Below are 17,900 nucleotides of genomic sequence, written 5' to 3'. Positions count from 1 at the left end.
AGTTATGTGATCATGTGCAAAGATGATCTTCACAAGCAATCTTAATATTTTAACTTTACAATAAATTGCTACTGGAGCTTGTGGTGAGATTGTTTCACAACCAATGTTTCCAAGTCAAATTTGGTGGTTATATATAGATGTTATAGGCTGTTATTTCCCAGTTTAGATCCTTTAGTTGACTATTACTTAGTTTGCGTTTCTTTTGTTTCTCTTTCTTTTTAACATATCCATTAATTTATTTGGTAACACTTTATAATAAGGGTACAAATCATATACTTAAGTAATGCTTAACTAATGCATAACTCATGATAATTTAATGCATAAATTAATGCAGGATGTATCATGAATTCCTGTTGCTCACCATTAACAAATTATCAAGTCACTATGACTTTATGTGATTAGTTCACACTTAATAGATCATCAGTTAAGGAATGTTAATTCACAGTTACTTCATACATTAATTGATACGAGACCAAATTAGCTGGATTTCTGTAACAAAGTTTATTTCAGGACAATGTACTGTATTTGCTCAGCCTCTCTGGTACTCTGATTAAAAAAACAACTTCATATTTCTATGAGAATAGACCCAATGGCATTTTTGACACATTTACAACATAGTGGGTGGAACATGAGTTTAAAATTGATTTTTTTATTGTATTTGTGTTGTTGTTGAAAGTGAGTAGCATGGTAGAGTGTAGCACGGTAGAGAAACATGCACTAAAACCAAAATCATCTAGCAGGTACCAATTGACAAATTAGAGGAGAATAATCAGACATGTTTTAGATTATAAACATGAATAAAACCAAATAAACACAATTTATTTGGTTTCTAATAATTAATAATTAAAAATAAGAGAGAGTCTGATCTATTTAGCTTTGTGCTTAAAAAAGAAATGTAGAGTTTTACTTGTAATATGGTAGGCTGCTTATGTGGAGGCAGAAAACAGACAAAAAGACGGTGTAGTCCCTCAATTGAGAATGTCTTCCGGATGGGAGCCGAAACGTCTTGATTCTGAAAACAGTGTCCAGATGACTACGACTGAAATCCTTTTCTACGATACACAGGTGACAACATTAAAGTGGAGACGGAGGACAACTGTAATAACATGTCTAACGCTTTGCTCCGTACATTACTTCCAGTTAACTAAAACTCTCACTGGCAAGTAGGCAGGAGGATCACACCACCATTACACCTCTGACGCATTGCCACTGCACCGACAGGTATTCCTCTGGCACACCTGAACTCGATTATTTCATCATGAACTAAATATTTATTGTCACTAGATTTTAAAGCTATGTTATGTTGTCTGATGTTGTCTTCATTCACAACACAAGGTTCTGCAAGAGACAATGGACAAATAGCATTTTGTTAATGGAAAGAATGACTGTAAAGCATAGGCCTACTGCATACAAAACCTTTGCCAGTGTTGGGCAAAAGTTGTGACTTTTTTAGCATTGAACTAAAACCCTCGGTCTTTTCCTAGAAGTGTTTTAGTAGCCTAAAGGCTTGGTCACACCAGAGAGTAAGTGGCACAATGAAATCAATCTGTGCTTTTTTTTAATTTTTTATATATTATTATATAATATTTGGATCAAAAAGCTTGGTGACGTAGTGACTACTCAGAAGGCTAGTTGGTGTAACTGGCGAGCTAACAGCTAACACCTCAGCTAGCAGCGCAAGCGCTAGCCAGTCACAACAGCTCTCCGAGCTTCTTTCTATTTCCTCTGTACTGGGCCTTTTACTTCCCCCCTGGAATTTTGTTTTCAAGATTGTATATCATTCCATTCAATAAAGAGTTACAGAAATAAAGCTCTCTGTTAGCTGGTGACCTTAGCTTGGTTGCTAACCAGTTCACACAGTTTATTCAAAAGACATATTTGTACCATCGTCTCATGACTGTCTGCAAACCATTCCTCTTTTGTGGAGCAGTTTAAACTCCAGCAGAGGAGGTTAAATAAAAGTCAGTGGTGCAACGCAACTAACAAGCTACGATAGCTTTCTCCATTTTGGACTCTGTTTCCTCAAAGGTCACCACTGTCAAGATGGCTTTCTATTGGTCAAGTGTGCAAATTTGCGGGTCAAACTTCATCAAAGTTGAACTCGATTTACTTTGCCACTGTGAGCGAATGCATGCTGGTGTGACCAGGCCTTAGATCTTTTAACATGTGGGATGCACAGACACGAACTCTGATCCAGAGTCAAAGTCCTGTGCTGGATAAGAAAAAAATGTTGCCAATAAACATAATCCAGGCAGAAATTATGTTTCCTCCAAAATGTGTTTAATAAAGTAAATTAGCAGTACATAAATGGATTTTGTAGGCGACAACGTTGCAATGAGTGTCTCATCAAACTGTCACATGCAATCACTGGAAACTATTTTAAAATTAAGTTTGATTTTCACTATACAAAATCATTGCATGGATGTAATATGAATATTAAGCATGAGGAGAACTGTAACTTACTGAGGCATCTTATGTGTCCGGTCCATTTACCATTGATGCAGATTCTGTAAGGTTGTCCCTCTATGGTGTAGTACCCCTGACACATGTATTCAACACTTTCATTATGGCTGTATTGACTTTTCATGGTGTACTTGAGGTCTCCATCTGCAAGCAATGGTGGTGCCCCACAACTCACAAGCTCTAAAATATATGGGCACAGACAAGGTATCGTAAATATAGTTTAGGTATTAGATTATGGCACAGTTACACAATACACAATGTGCACTGAATGCCCATTGTCCCATGTGCATTTTGAGAAATGCCCTTATTTGCCAGGCGACAGTTAGCTTAGCTGAACATAAAGACTGGAAACGGGGAAACAATTAGCCTGGCTCTGTCCAAAGCTGTCAACTGCCAATAAAGCTCTTAATTCTCAACCCATGGTGCATCTGTGTAGCAGTACTTTTCATCTGTAACGTCTTATGATATGCCAATGATAATCTCTTGTGTCTCATATATCTAAAACGATTTCACTTTGTACTACACAAAATCTGACCAGATTATATATTTGTATGAATGTAATCTATATATTATATACAGCATATTAAATATATTGTATTTCAGATGCCTAGATTGCTATCTGTCATCACTTGCTAATTAAACATTTCTGAGGATAGTTGCAAACCCATTTCCAGAGTACAGTTATGGTATTTGTGCAGAGATTGGAGTTGCTGTCTGCGACTCTGCACAGGAGTTTTAGGGAGGTGGCCGGGATGGAGGGCATAAACGTAGTACTTAAAGTTTGCAGGACTTTGACACTGGATACTGGGGTTCACATCCTGAGTCTGGCGTGTGGTTAGGGTTTAGGCAACACAAACCTTACTATGAATCAATTAAGTGGTACATTTTAACAAATTCCTTAATGCCAGTAGGTTCCCTTTACCCTTGTTGACACACAGTATAACATGCCAGAGATCTGAACAACAGCTTGAACCCAAAGCTACACATCTGTTCAAAGGGCACTGAACCACCAAACACAAAACTAATGGCTAATTTAAACTCTATTTTGAAAAGGGATTGGCAATAGCTGCAAGAGATGAAAACGTGTACAGTGTTAGTTACACCCTGTTTTTCCCCCGCGACAAGTTAAGCTGTCAACCTGAGCCCAGTATCCTTCCTTACAAATAATCTTGACTCTTGTGGGAGTGGGTGGGATTGACCTCTCTTTCAGAAAATACGTAGAAACAGAGACTGAAAAGACTAGAATAGCGACACTCCTGTTGAATAAATAATAATGATCTGCTGACTATTTTGTGGTTATTTTCCAGCTTAGGTATGTACACTGAAACAAACAGCTAATAAAGTTATGTTTCATTTCAAGTGTTCTCCCATTTTTCTTGTAGTTGAGTATTAGTCTTCTACAAGTAGCCCACCACATATATTTAAACATCAATAATCTCTGCCCTGATAGTTCCTGGGCCATCGAATACTCCTGGAGCAGGGACTTTTTGCAGGTGGAAACTAACGGCTGAGAAATTAAATTTAGATCCTTGTTCCTCCACGCAATTAAAGTTTCTTGGGTCCCTGGAGAACTTTGTGCAGTAAAAAGGCCATTAGATGCTTGATAGATAGACTTTCACAAATATGGATACAAAATTAACAGTAATGTCATAAATATAAGGTTAACTTCACAATACCTTCACAGAGTGGATTTGGTCTCCACCCGTCTCTGGTGCATGTGGCCCGGGTGACGCCATCTGTCCTCTTGTAGCCTGACCTACACTGATAACTTACAGTCTCATCCAGTTTTATTTGTTGCCTCCAATTGTTATACCAGTAAACCACAAGTGGGTCTTCTGGAATTCTGCATATAACCTCTAGAATAAGAGAAAGACTTGTGAATCTTAAGTAAATCGTGATAAGATTAATAATCATCATCACGGGTCAATGAACCATACACATACAGTAAAGAACAACAATCTCATAATCTGTCTCTGGCACTGAAGCCCATGTAGTTTTATACCTTGGCATACCGGTCTGACAGTCCATTGTCCGTCATCTTTGCATGTAGCTAGTGCTGATTTGGTCTGATGGTTAGAAATCCAGTACTTCTCTCCACAAATGACTCTTAGTGTGTCACCAGGTGAAAACACATTTCTGAAAGCAGGTTCATACCTGGTTCCTTCCAGTGTCGGTGGCAGTCTACATTTAATTTCTGCATTTGTTGGGAAAGTAAGCATATTATTCGTTAGTGTTTTGTAACAAGGCAGTACCATGACATCCATCCATCCATCCAGCACCACTTTTCACTAGTCAGTGTGATTTAATCCAATAAATTGGATTACTCAGTTTATACTTACGTTCACATACAGGTGTAGGGGTCCAATCTGCTCTTATTCCTAGTTTCGTGCATATTGAAGGTCTGTCTTCAGCACGTTTATATTGAGGATTGCACTCAAAATGCAGGACTTCATGTTCTTTGTACTCTTGGATATCTCCAGGCACATAACCATTTTGAATCATGGGTACTGTGCATTTTATCTCTGTTGAAGAGTACACACAAGCGTGACCGTAACACAACAGAAAACCAATTTTTGGTTAGAACCAGTTTTATTTTAATTCCACTTCTTCCTGATTGATTTTATTTCAGTTTTGTAACAAGCAAGTCTATTTCCCGACAGGTTAGATTAAACGTCCTACATATCCATCCTTGCAGACATATGTGACTCTGTCATTGTATCTGTTTCTGCTTGTTATTGCTGACAACACTGCATTCTGAAAATCATGTCTGTCACGTTAGTTTTGCAATAAAAAACATAGCTTTTCTTTTCAGATGGTCTCAAGGTCCCGAGCATTTACCGATAAAAATGTATGCATGATTGTTGTTTTCTAACTGCCGTAAAACAACAGAGAAAATGGATCTGGCATCTGACATTCTTACCATTCTGTTGTAAAGATTTATCGATGTTCAGCCACAGGATTAAAAGCCAAAGAAGGTGACAGAGTCTCATTGTGAAGGAATTATCCCCTTTGTGGCTTAGTTAATGTTTTTCCCCTCAGAGTTATACAAATCAAAGTCTTTCAGTGCAGTGAAAAATACACAAATTTGCAACGAAAACAGTCTCAGGGACATGGGCACTGCTCACAAAATCCTCCCTCTAACACACCTACACACACACACACACACACACACACACACACACAAACATCCTTGTACTTCTATCTTTGTGTGTGTGTGTGTGTGTGTAAGGACTGTCATTGTCATAATGCATTCCCTAGCCCCTTACCCTAACCTTAACCATCACAACTAAATGCCTAACCCTTACCCTCACCCTACCCATAACCTAATTCTAACTTAACCCTTAAAACCAAGTCTTAACCTTCAAACAGCGCTTTGAAGTTGTGAGGACCGGCCAAAATGTCCTCACTTTCCAAAAATATCCTCACTCTGTAGGTAAAAAACGTGTTTCAGTCCTCACTATGTATCAAATACAAGTACACACACACAAATATATATGTTCGCACATACAATATGATCCATGAGAGGAAGCAGAAAAAAATTACTGAAAGTTTGATTAAAATTGTTACAGATGACAGCATTGAATCGGGGACAGATAATTGATGCAAAACTGTTCTACAGTATTTGTCTAATCTTTTCATCTGGTTAATCATTTACATGTTTGTCCAGCCAACTCATGTCACTTCCAGTTAACTAAAGCTTTTACTGGCAAGAGGGCAGGGTCATCACACCCTCCAAACACCAAAACAATCTCACTGAACCAATGGGTCTTCCTTTGGTACACCTGGCCTCAAGTTCATTACAATGGGATGAATATGGGCTTTCTGTCATGGCTAAATTTGAATGCAGTTAATTAAGTTTCCTCATGATATCACCATTCACCATGCAGGAGATAATGGAAACATTTTGTTAATGACAGTGATGACTTTAAAGCATACCGCACACATTCAGTAGTGGAAGAGGTACTCAGATCTTTTGCTTAAGTAAAAATACCAATACAACGATGTTTTTTACTGTTGGAGTTGGTCGAAGTGGAGCTAGTTTAAACTACTTTATATACAGTTTGGTAATTTAGTCCAGTGGTTCCCAACCTAGGGGTCGGGACCTCTCTTACAGGGTCACAAGATAAATCTAAGGGGTCATGAGATGATTAATGGAAGAAAAATAAAGTAATTTGTGTAGATAATTTGACCACTTTAAGCCTTAAACAGTGATTTAAATGTAACCTCCTGAGAAGTTCAGAAGTCAATTTTTTTCTAAAACGAGACAGGCCTCCACTAGACACTGCTTTTTTTTAAGGAGCTACAAGAAAAAAAAAGGTCGAGAACCACTGGTGTAATCTTCGATTTTATAAGTTTATCATATGTTTGTAATGTAAAATCTTAATCTGAAAAGTAACAAAGTAACTACAGCAACTAACTGTAGTGGAGAATGAGGTACAATATTTTCCTCTGAAATGTAGTGGAGCACTGTAAGTGTAAGGTAGAGTAAAATGGAAATACTCAAGTAAAGTACAAGTCCCTTCAAACTTTAAATTAAATATACTTTACGTTTTTTCCAACACTGTTACAGACATTTTTCCGGTATGACTGGGAAGAATACTATATATTTAGTACCTGCTATACTGAAAACCTCATCCCTATGTATTCAAAAACATGTATGTTTTATTCAATACATTAAAAATAAATCTTCAAAAGGCAACTGTTGTGCTTCATTTTTATAGCATTTGCAGACCTGACTAATACATCAAAATGTGTGTCTGATCTACTTAACCAAATGCTTAACAGGGACATATGTAGATGTATTCTCATATAACACATGCATCTGAATGTGGATGAAGACAACAGACTGAGTGAACATGTATGTTTTATTAAAACACACAGCTGACAGCACTGAAGTAGACACAGAAGATAACTGCCATAACTTTACTTCATAAATGGCCTTATTATGTACTCTTATAAATCATTTACATGTTTGTCCAGCCATCTCAGGTCCATCACTTCCAGTTGACTAAAACCTTTACTGGCAAGTGGGCAGGAGAACCACACCATCAACACACCTCTGACGCATGTTCACTGATCCGTCATGTCTTGTTCCTCTGATACACACGAACTCAATTTCATCAGAATGCTCTGAATACAGCTTATCGTAACGAGTATATCTGAAGGTAATATTATGTTTTTTCATGGTTTCTCTGTTCACAGTGCAGGGTTCTGAAAGATATAACAGAGAAATAGCATGTTATTAAAGTCAGGAATGACTGTACATCATACTCCTTAAATAATTATTGCTAGTCTTGAATAAAAATAAATAAATGTAGGGTTTTAAAACTAAATACATCTTCCCAGATGTAATCAGTAACATCCTGTTACTCAACATATAGAGCATAAGTTACTGGCCAGCAAACTGTGAAACATATAGAAAGGTTATATTGCCTTCATTTTATACCTTTTTTAGATTGATTAAGAACCTACATAAGTATCACAGTATCTACAAACAAAATGTGTTCTTTTACATGTATCTGTTTTCATTTAAAGTACATTGAAATCTACAATTAAAATTGATTTTAAATATGTGATTTAAAGATAGCCTACTCAAACCAAATCACATGAATTTCAAACTGAGATGGCAGTTGACCTACTGTTACTGCTATTATGCTAAGCAAATTATCTTTAGCATGAGTGTCCTTTTTTCAATTACAGATAACAGCTAGTGAAAAATCCATGAGTAAATTTAACTTTAGCTTAAGCTAAGGCTAGCCATGACTATCTCCCCAACTAGCTTTCATCTATCTCTGTGTGATGATTTAACATGTTCTCATGAAAATTCTACATTTCTAAGACACAGTAACTTTTATAAGGTAAAACATATGCCAAAAAGTCAGATTCCTGTCTTAACTAAATTTTCACCAAATATGTAGTTACTGTGTTTTGGCTTTGTGGGCAGAGTTGTGCTCTATTTATCTATTCAGCATAATTTATGACACGTTGTTCTTATTCTTTAGTGCTTGTCCACCTTCAAATCAGTTTGTAAATTCCGCTTTAACTTTAGTTAACCAACCCAATATGTAGTTACTGTGTTTTGGATTTGTGGGCAGAGTTGTGCTCTATTGTCAGCATAATTTATGACACAGTGTTTCTTATTCTTTAGTGCTTGTCCACCTTTATTGTGTAATGTTTAATGATTGTAATGTTTAATGGGTCTGTATAATGGTTATGTTATCTTAATATTAATCAAACTGCTATATGTAAACCGTAGAAACCAAAATCAGTTTTACCAATTCAAAATCCTCACAGAATGCAATATGAAAAATATAAAGGGAATTTTAACTTACTGAGGCATTTCATCTGTCCAATCCATTCACCATTGTTGCAGGTTTTGTAAGGCTCACCCTCCATAACGTGCCATCTCTGACAGATGTATTCAACTCTTTCATTATGTAAGTACCGGAATCGAACACTTTCCTTGGTGTCTCCGTTTGCAAGGACTGGTGGTTTCCCACAACCCAAAGGAGCTAAGGAATGTGGGCAATGACAGAGAAAGTACAAGTTCATTATTATTGTGGAGCAAATATAACATTTTCACCTAGACTGACAGATCTTTGACTCTGATCAGCAGTTACACAATATTGGGCAGTCACATGTTTTGTGGCCTTTAAAGTAAATGTAAACCAGCAAAAATATATATAAACGAGCCATTTCCAGAAAAGTCTTTTTCTTACAGAGGTCTGTATATCTGTACACTGCCAGTTTATTAGGTACACCTCGCTTCAACTAATGCAGTCTAATACAACAGCTCTGCAATAAATCCTACAGGCAAGTTTTAATGTTCAGGTCTTGTTCGGACCCATTTCAGAGAGGTGTTAAGTCAACTTTATAGTTAAGTTGAATTAATGTTAATACCAGTGAAAACGTCTTAAGCTACAGTATTTTTTATGAAACTTGAAACACTAAGAAGCACTAAGAATAAATACTATATTCTAGGAAGAACAAAATAGCAGCACAAAGACAATTTGTGTCAGGGCAAGGTAGCAGGGTAAACGTAGAAAATCAAGACCTCACAGCTCACAGTGAAATGTTGGGACCATCTGAAAGTTGTGTCATGGATCATATTTTCTCATTATTTCCCTAGATAAGGAGCAAGGAGCAAGGAAAGAACTGACTTACCTCCACATGTTGGGAAGGGATCACTCCACTGTCCGTTTGCTAAACATTCAACCGATGCTCTCCCTCGAAGAGTGTCTCCACGCTTGTGGCAAGCAAACCTTAAATTCTGTCCTTTTCTCAGTTGATTGTTTGGTACATATGTGGTGATGCGTACATTGGCTGGTACACCTGTGACGTTGCATTTCTCTGTTTTGAAGAAGAGAATCTGCTTCGTCAAGAGGTTTATACAGTATAAACAGTAGCATATTAGACTTAAGATCTGACTTTTTGGTTTTCATGAACCCAAATGTGATGTAAATCCTATTTGTCCAAATTTCTGTAACTTTACCTTTGTATGCAAATGTATATACTGTACATTTACTGCTTACTTGAATCATGAAAAGGTACACAACGAGTAGATGGGGTCATTACTTACTAAAGTTTCAATCTACATATATGTTTCTTTTCATTAAATAGTCTATAATTAATAGTTTTATATTAACAATGGATCACATGACTACTTCTATGCGAAAGGAAAGAATAAAACAGATATTATCAAATGAAAAACTCTGAGGTTCAGTGGGCAGGGGTTTATGTTCCACTGGGGCCCCCCTATAATGTTTGCAGTCATTTTAGTGTATTGTAACAATCACCACAATTAAAAGGTAGCACATAAATATTGTATATGGAATTATTTTTTATTTTAAAGGGTTTACCTTCACAAGAGGGGAATGGATTATCCCACTGTCCATCTTTACCACATATCAGCACTGAATTGCCATTCAGATATTTCCCAGGACCATCACAGCTGAATGTGAGGAATTGGTCAGGAAGTATGGGTTCTTCATTTTCTGGTAAACCTTTTACTATAAGCCCTCCATCTGCAGGCGGGGGGTCACAGTTTGAAGCTGAAACTAAACACAACAGTCAGTCAGGTCACTGAAGGAAAAAAAAAACTGAACAAGACAAGATATTGATGTATAAATACACCCATACATAAATGCATCACAAGTAGGGTTGCAACAGAGAAAGCCCAACACCACTGAGATCCTTTAGACCACATTTAAAATGCTATTAATTCTGCTGTTGTGCACGTGGACATGCACAGGGAAGATTTTCTGCACGCATTGGGTCATAAAGCAAAACTTGTGTCTCCTAATTGTCCGCTAAAACACATACATCATGTTCCTTTGAAGAAACAGATTGCTGTTTACTTGCCTGAAAGTGAAGTCAGTAAAATAATGCAGTGGGTTTTATAAACCTCTTAGTATCATAGTCAGTTTTTCAGTTAGGCCTACTTTTTTCACATATTTCGCATGCATATTGTAATCATCATCTTCAACTATTAACAATTGTTTAGTTAAGTAATATTGTGTCAATAATCAGTCAAAATACTTCTGAACTTCTCAGTGAAACAAATTCTTGATTTCTTGATTGCCCTTTACCGACATGGAATCTACAATATAGCTGGCTTCATCTATCTGTTAAAGTGATGGCTTTTGGCATTTAAACAAAGGTCTCTGTTACATAAATGTTCCATAGTAGCTCAAACATGACAGGACCATTAAGTACAGACATGGATTCGGACACACTACTCTATATAATAAAATCAGGGGTCTGCATACGCAGACACATTCCACACATGTGCACTAGAAAACATGATGGCGACTTCCTGACAGCAAGAAGAAGAGCTACTTTGTTTGTTATATTTGGCTGAACATCATGAAAATGTAAAAAAAAGAAAATTAGGGATATCCCAATAAAGTTTTTTGGCCCCGATCCCAGTCAGAGTTCTTTAATATTTTGTATCTGCTGATACCGATAATCAGATGCTTATATTTACTTAAATGTTGATACGTTTAACTGGAAAAACGTGACTCCTGATATTGATGAGACGTAATCAGCGAGAAGACACCTCACTCACAGTTGTTGGAACTTCAGAAACACTCTTACTTACGGAGTGGAGGGTCTTCCGCCACAAATGATCTTTGGCTGACTACAGACACTGGCTTGTAGAGAGCACTTTAATGCAAGTAGCAGACAAGTTTAACGTTGACCTGTTATCGACTTACTTACAGAATTAACATTAATTACGACAACTGACATGACCTATCGCCGCTGGCACGTTTGTCATTTTAACTAGCAAAAGCGACGATCTGTGCTGGCTGAAACTGAAAAGCTGCTACCTAACTGTTTTGTACACTGCTCTTTGCTAATGATAACCTAATGAACTCACTTCATTCACTGGTGGGCCCAAATACTTTTTCACATTAACACACTAATTTTCACTCGCATATGCAGCTGCAGCACTGACAGGACGGTATGATCCTCAGAATCGGTTCATGACGTCTCCAAAGAAAATGGTGCATGCGACCGCTTAATGAGAATAGGACCGAGGATGGGGAATACAGTCCATACATACAGTGCACGAAACAAGCATCCAGTTTGCGGTCATAAATTTTAAGCTGCACGTGAACATTCGCACAGGGCTCCACGTGGACTTGGGCAGACGTCATGCGGCCACGCAGACCCACGGGTGTAGAAACCATGACTTGGCCTTTACTAAGAGAGCCACAATGCTCGTGCAATATTTGATTACTGTTTTAGGTTTTTTTTTACTCTCTTGCCCAACACCGCAAAGGAAACAAAGTGCATGAAAACACACATTCGTAGGCTGATCTGATATGATAAAAATCCCCTCTACGTTAATGTGACACCACTCAATATTGTAATGTATGCATACCTCTCCCTCCACCGTAAAACCTCTTGACTCTGTTCATTACAGTGCACTGTGCTTTATCACAGGTGATACATTCCCATTACAGTTGCACTGTACATTATTTATTTATTAATCTCTTCTGCAAAAACTGGTAAACGATCTCTGTGCTCCGATCACATCTAAATCCATTAATAATCATGTTAAGTCACTAACTTTATCATGTTCAAACAGAACTTGAAAGAACTGGTTTTAAATACTATGCTCCTCACAAATGGAATGAGTTACAAAGAGTTTTAAAAGCTCTCTTTACTTTTGAATATTTTCAAATATTATACTCAAGCATTTTGAATGCTACATGTTATTGTTTTTCTTAATGTGGAACTTCTGTTTTGTGTATGTAAATTGTGTTTGTTGTGAAATCCGGCGTATGTTCATACTTAAGTTTTCTTGTGTAGGTCTCTCTTGAAAAAGATATTTTGATCTCAATGAGACTACCTTTAATAAAGGATCAAACAAATAAGTTCAATTCAAACTTGAGATGTGTTGGAAATGTTACGGAAATGTCACTAGGTCTGACCTAGGCAGATTGCCATCACAACTTTTCTAGAAAAAAAGTCTAACATGGTAATGGTTCTTCAAACAACACAATTAACCGCAGCTTACAACAGTGGAAGTGGATTACTGCTATCCTGCTACATGATCACAAACAACAGTAGTCATAAAGTCGGTGGTGAAAGTGTAGAACAGAAAGCCAGTCAACTTACAGTAGCACGTTCCCTGACGGACTGCCAGCCAGCCCTTGCTTGTGCATACATATTTGATGGTTGGACCTGATATATAACGAGGTTCACAAGTGAAATGTATCACGTCTGCTTCTTGGTACTCAGCTTTTTTGGTCTCTTCTGACACATGGGCGTGAGGAACATCTGGGAGCGTTGAACATGCTATCAAACAACGACATGACAACATGGAAAAAGAAGAGGAAATTACATACATTGTCTCATCAGTTGTGTGGCACATGTATAGTACTGTATAAAGAGGGGCAGGTGTGGGGTTGACTCATCTGCTTCTTTTCAGCTGCTGGACACATATGACTATAAAAAGTAAACAATGACCACAACACTGAAGGGCTACCAATAAAGCATTTAACTATAAAGTGCACACGAACGCATCATTTCTGATACTGTCCAGTCCACCTTCTTAAATGGGTTATTAGGCTGGCTGTAGGCATACAATGCTGCCTATAACAGGCATATAAATAAAAACGGTCACTTTTGGTGTAGAGGTTAGAAGAAGTTATAGTTAAGTTATTTTGTATGCTCATGAAAATAGAAATGTTTAAATAAGCCACTTAAACTAAACACTTACTTACTGCTTTAAGGGACACTTTTTTTTGTTTTCACGATGATGGACCATGGTCCTGAAATTTCTGTCCAGATGCTGTAGTTAAATTTGACTTGTTTGTCTGTAAGTTGATGGTTCTCAGTGGAGAACTAAAATGTTACAGACCTCAAATAAAGTAATCTTATAATATTCATCATATCAGTCACACAGTAACCAATGCATACAAACCGTTTATTTTTAATTAGCTGATCAATTGACTCTTGCCATTGTCTTTGCCCACAATGTTGCTGCTCTTTCTGCCAGCACATAGTGCCACATCATCATGAAAGTAGAGGCCTAAGATCTTTAACTGGGAGTCCTGCAGTGTGTAGAAATCCTTCACTTTTTATAGTCCACATTTACGGATGCCAAAGAGCTTGGTTACAGTTTGAGATCAGGTGTAAATATAATTTTGACTTTATAAATAAGCCAACTCCTCACACAAATTAAAACATACATTCTATTTTACACAGGCTTCACCCTCTAACACAGACTGGCATGTTGAATCCACTTTCAATGAGCTTCTGAGATCAAAATTGTCTATGCAGTTCTTTAGAACTACTTCATGTACTCATGCTGTGATTAAATTCCCAAACCATCCAACACAGAACTGTTGTGATTTGTTGTGAATTATTGTGATTATACCATACAGGATTGCACAATGAGATGTGGTGTATGCCGGGAATGCAGCCCTCCTGTGGATGCAGTGGTTAGTATGCCATCTTTTAATGGGGTCCATATTGATAGGCTCCACTCAGAAGAGATCATGTCGCAAACCATCAACATGATCCATTACACCCAAAGTGCAACAACAGTAGTCATTCAGTTAATGGTGAAAGAGGAAAAATGAAAGCCAATCAACTTACAGTAGCACGTTCCCTGATGGACTGTAAGCCAGCCCTCGCTTGCGCATACATATTTGGAGGTTTGACCTGATATATAACCAGGTTCACAAGTGAAATGTATCACGTCTGCTTCTTGGTACTCAGTTTTTTTTGTCTCTTCTGACACAAGGGCGTGAGGAACATCTGGGAGCTTCGAACACACTAAGAGACAAAAACACTGCAACATGAGAAAAGTCCCACTGTCTTATATTGTCCATCAATTGTTTGCCTCACATACAGATGGAAAAAGGGCTGAAAGGGAGTAACTATAAAGAGTGCATGAACAATATTTCAATTGCATGGTCTTCGTCAGTTATTATTTGTTAGCTAAACCAGTTTGTATGTCTAATGGTGGGATGCATTTGTAACATCCATTAATCTATAAAACTCCTCATGAACAAAGCTAAAGAAAACAAGTCTACAAAAAAGATAAAGATTTTTTATTGAGAGATGTTCAGTGTTGCATAAATCACAAGTGCCAACTTTTAGAGTTATATGGAAACATAAGAATATAAAGTTGTATCTATACAAATATAATTGAGACAATAATTGCACCCCCCCACACACATATACACTAATTCTTCTGTACAGTATCCTCTGTTAAATCTAAACCCTGTCTGCATCAGCACAAAGCTAAATCATTAAAAGAGTCCCACTTACCATTCTGTGATAGAGAGACTTCCACATTCCCCCACAGTTGGAGAAACAGAAGGATTACAGACAACTGCATGCTCCTTTGACAATTATTGTTTTCTGAGCAGAATGTGTTTGTCCCCAGCTTGAGTTCTCAGGGAGCACTGAGGTTCACAACATGGACTGCCCAGTGGGATTGTACAACGCATGTCGCATTGCAACACACCAACAACACTCCCAATACTCAAAGTTCCAGAAGTGCTCACAGACATCATCCTTTGTGCCATGGACGCAGGTAGTAGGGATGCTGAGGGGGCTGCAGCACCCCCTAAAATCAGGCATACTAAAAACCAAACAGTTAAATTTATGAATTTCTCCTTTTTTACTGGAATTTAAGTAATCAAAGTAACCAAAGACGTCAGGGCACATGGTCAGACAGACCCAGAGAATTCAATCCAGCCAGCTACAGCTAGAGTACATAAGGTAACTGCAGTTACTGCCACTGTACAGTGACACTTGTAGGCCATTAGTACAAAAGGATGTGTGAATTTGATTATAGAACTAGATTATAAAATATATCTGGTAACTAATTGCTCAAATTTTTTTAGGTTTGGCAGAGTATGAATTTAATTATGTAATGTACTTCCCTCTGTATAATTCTCAGATTTATCAATGAAGTGTATGAACTACACTACAGACTTGAGTCTCTGTTAACAGCTGTTACTCTGTAAATCAGAACAGCAACCTCTCTCGGTGCCCAGTCACCCTTGGTCTCACATTGCTCTTGATTTTGTAACAGGATTACCCATATCCCAAGGTCAAGCGGCCATCCTCACCATCGAAGATTGTTTTTCCAAAGCCGTCCATTTTGTAGACTTCCCAAACTCCCCACGGCATGAGAAACAGCCGATCTCCTGATCTTTCATATCCATGGAATCCCTTCTGCTATAGTCTCTGATCGAGGCCCCCAGTTCATTTCCCACGTGTGGAAAGCATTTTGTTACTTGCCCTTGGTAAGTTTGTCATCTGGTTTTCATCCCCAGACTAACGGTCAGACAGAGAGGGCAAACTTGGAAGCTGCCCTGCGCTGTGTCACCGCAACCAACCCGTCTTCATGGAGCACTCATCTGGCTTGGGTGGAATATGCCCACAATGCGCTGACCAGTGCCACCACAGGTCTGTCTCCTTTCGAAGTGTCATTAGGATACCAACCACCTTTGTTTCCCTCCTGGGAGGAAGAAATAGCTGCCCCCAGATGCACCTTTGGCGTTGTTGGAAATTGTGGAGGGATGCCCGCGCTGCTCTGCTTCGCTCAGCAACCTGGAACAAACACACAGGATACTGGCCCTGGACTATACTCCAGGTCAGAAAGTTTGGTTGGCAGCTAAAGACTTACCCCTTAAAGTTGAGCGAAGAGAACTGTCCCCCAGATACATCGAACGCATTATTAACCCCACTACTGTCAGATTGAAACTGCCCAATTCACTAAATGATTGACCCTAATTTATGTCTCCCAAATGAAACCTGTACTCTCCACTCATTTGCTTCTCCTGCTACACACCTGAGGCACATCTACAATCAAGGCTCTGCAGTATATATACCCCAGCTCTTCACTTCAATCTTCGCTAGATCGTCAGTTAACCTTTGCAGTAACCACACGGCCCAACTAAGCTCAACTCTGGGTTTTTTTTGTGTGAACTCTTAAGTAACCTTGTGATTTTCCTGTGACCAGGCCTGCTTCTTCGCCACGCACCCCTGCCTGCCATTCTGCTCACTATGCCATGTCAGACAATGGTGAGACTCCTCGTGTTCATCGCCATTGTCTGCAGCTCCGCTCATCGCCTGTCAAGCTTCACACCTATCCTGTGGAACCATCTCCTTTTGCCCTACCTGTGAACTAATAAACTGTGTTTAGCCCATATTCCTCTCTCCAAGTCCTGTGTTTGGGTTCAGTCTACATATGAAATTGTAACACTAACACATTATTGGCTTTGGTCTTTCTATGGGATTTGGTGACAATAGTGCTGAATAATGCCAGCCTTATTGTTTAAGTACAGTTCTTTAGTAAATGTACTTTCTGCCACAGATCATTAAGCCCATAAAGAGAGATTTAGGATTTTAGAACAAGGTAGCAAACTCAGAAGAATTGAAAGACTAATGTATGGTTATGTCTTTTTATGGGATTTGTTGACAGCAACAAAAATAGAATATCACCATCCTTTAACCAAGACCACAATCAGCTGCTTTGAGATCTCTAAACATAAACATGTTAATTCATGATTTTGTTGCCAGGAGTGGATGAATGAAATATGTAGATGGTGAACATTTCGCAGATATGTTCAGTATGAACATTTAGCATTTTGCGGGCTGCTAAACCAGTGCCATTTTATTAACAATTTATTGATATTTTCTACAGCAGGACAGGGGCAAGGGGAGGGGTGTGTGTACTACCATTGGGCCATCCCCCCTGTTAAAAATGAACAAATCGCCTACTGACAGCGACGTACAGCTGAAGTCAGAGCTCACCAGCTATGAGAAGCTAATGTCAGCAGAAATTTGAGCAGAAAGTGTTTTTTTATTTACACACAGTGTGTTTGTTGTATTGACATCACATGCCAACAAGAATCTATGTGACTAAGTTTATATAGCAAAAATAAAAGATTTAGTGTAGAGTT

General features: G+C 38.2%; 2 protein-coding genes across 2 annotated transcripts; one reads left to right on the top strand and one right to left on the bottom strand.

Moving 5' to 3' along the window:
- Nucleotides 1–482: 482 nt before the first annotated feature.
- On the bottom strand, nucleotides 483–15,440 carry LOC122877903 (complement factor H-like). Its single transcript, XM_044200094.1, has 13 exons — nucleotides 15,253–15,440; nucleotides 14,575–14,754; nucleotides 13,090–13,269; nucleotides 10,323–10,520; nucleotides 9,628–9,813; nucleotides 8,796–8,975; nucleotides 7,485–7,674; nucleotides 7,078–7,100; nucleotides 4,803–4,985; nucleotides 4,466–4,657; nucleotides 4,140–4,319; nucleotides 2,464–2,643; nucleotides 483–1,338 (listed from the first exon to the last, which is right to left on the bottom strand). The coding sequence occupies exons 1-13, from the start codon at nucleotides 15,320–15,322 to the stop codon at nucleotides 1,154–1,156; spliced, it is 2,127 nt and encodes a 708-aa protein (XP_044056029.1). The 5' UTR covers nucleotides 15,323–15,440; the 3' UTR covers nucleotides 483–1,153.
- Nucleotides 15,433–17,844, top strand: LOC122877902. Its single transcript, XM_044200092.1, has 3 exons — nucleotides 15,433–15,520; nucleotides 16,126–16,588; nucleotides 16,958–17,844. Exons 1-3 carry the CDS (start codon nucleotides 15,433–15,435, stop codon nucleotides 17,124–17,126), a joined length of 720 nt encoding a protein of 239 aa, XP_044056027.1. The 3' UTR covers nucleotides 17,127–17,844.
- The last annotated feature ends 56 nt before the right edge of the window (nucleotides 17,845–17,900 follow it).

The sequence above is a fragment of the Siniperca chuatsi genome, linkage group LG6, assembly GCF_020085105.1.
Source record: "Siniperca chuatsi isolate FFG_IHB_CAS linkage group LG6, ASM2008510v1, whole genome shotgun sequence".
NCBI lineage: Eukaryota > Metazoa > Chordata > Actinopteri > Centrarchiformes > Sinipercidae > Siniperca > Siniperca chuatsi.
Note: the sequence above shows the minus strand (reverse complement) of the source record. Positions and strands in the feature narration are given on the sequence as shown.

Coding starts and splice junctions, on each gene's coding strand:
- LOC122877903 (XM_044200094.1), bottom strand. CDS start 15,322: ATGCAGTTGTCTGTAATCCTTCTGTTTCTCCAACTGTGGGGGAATGTG. Junction 14,755..15,252: donor AGTCTCTCTATCACAGAATG/GTAAGTGGGACT, acceptor TTTGTCTCTTAG/TGTGTTCGAAGCTCCCAGAT. Junction 13,270..14,574: donor CCATCAGGGAACGTGCTACT/GTAAGTTGATTG, acceptor GTTGTTTGATAG/CATGTTCAACGCTCCCAGAT.
- LOC122877902 (XM_044200092.1), top strand. CDS start 15,433: ATGTCGCATTGCAACACACCAACAACACTCCCAATACTCAAAGTTCCA. Junction 15,521..16,125: donor CCTTTGTGCCATGGACGCAG/GTAGTAGGGATG, acceptor CCACGGCATGAG/AAACAGCCGATCTCCTGATC. Junction 16,589..16,957: donor GGCCCTGGACTATACTCCAG/GTCAGAAAGTTT, acceptor TCCTGTGACCAG/GCCTGCTTCTTCGCCACGCA.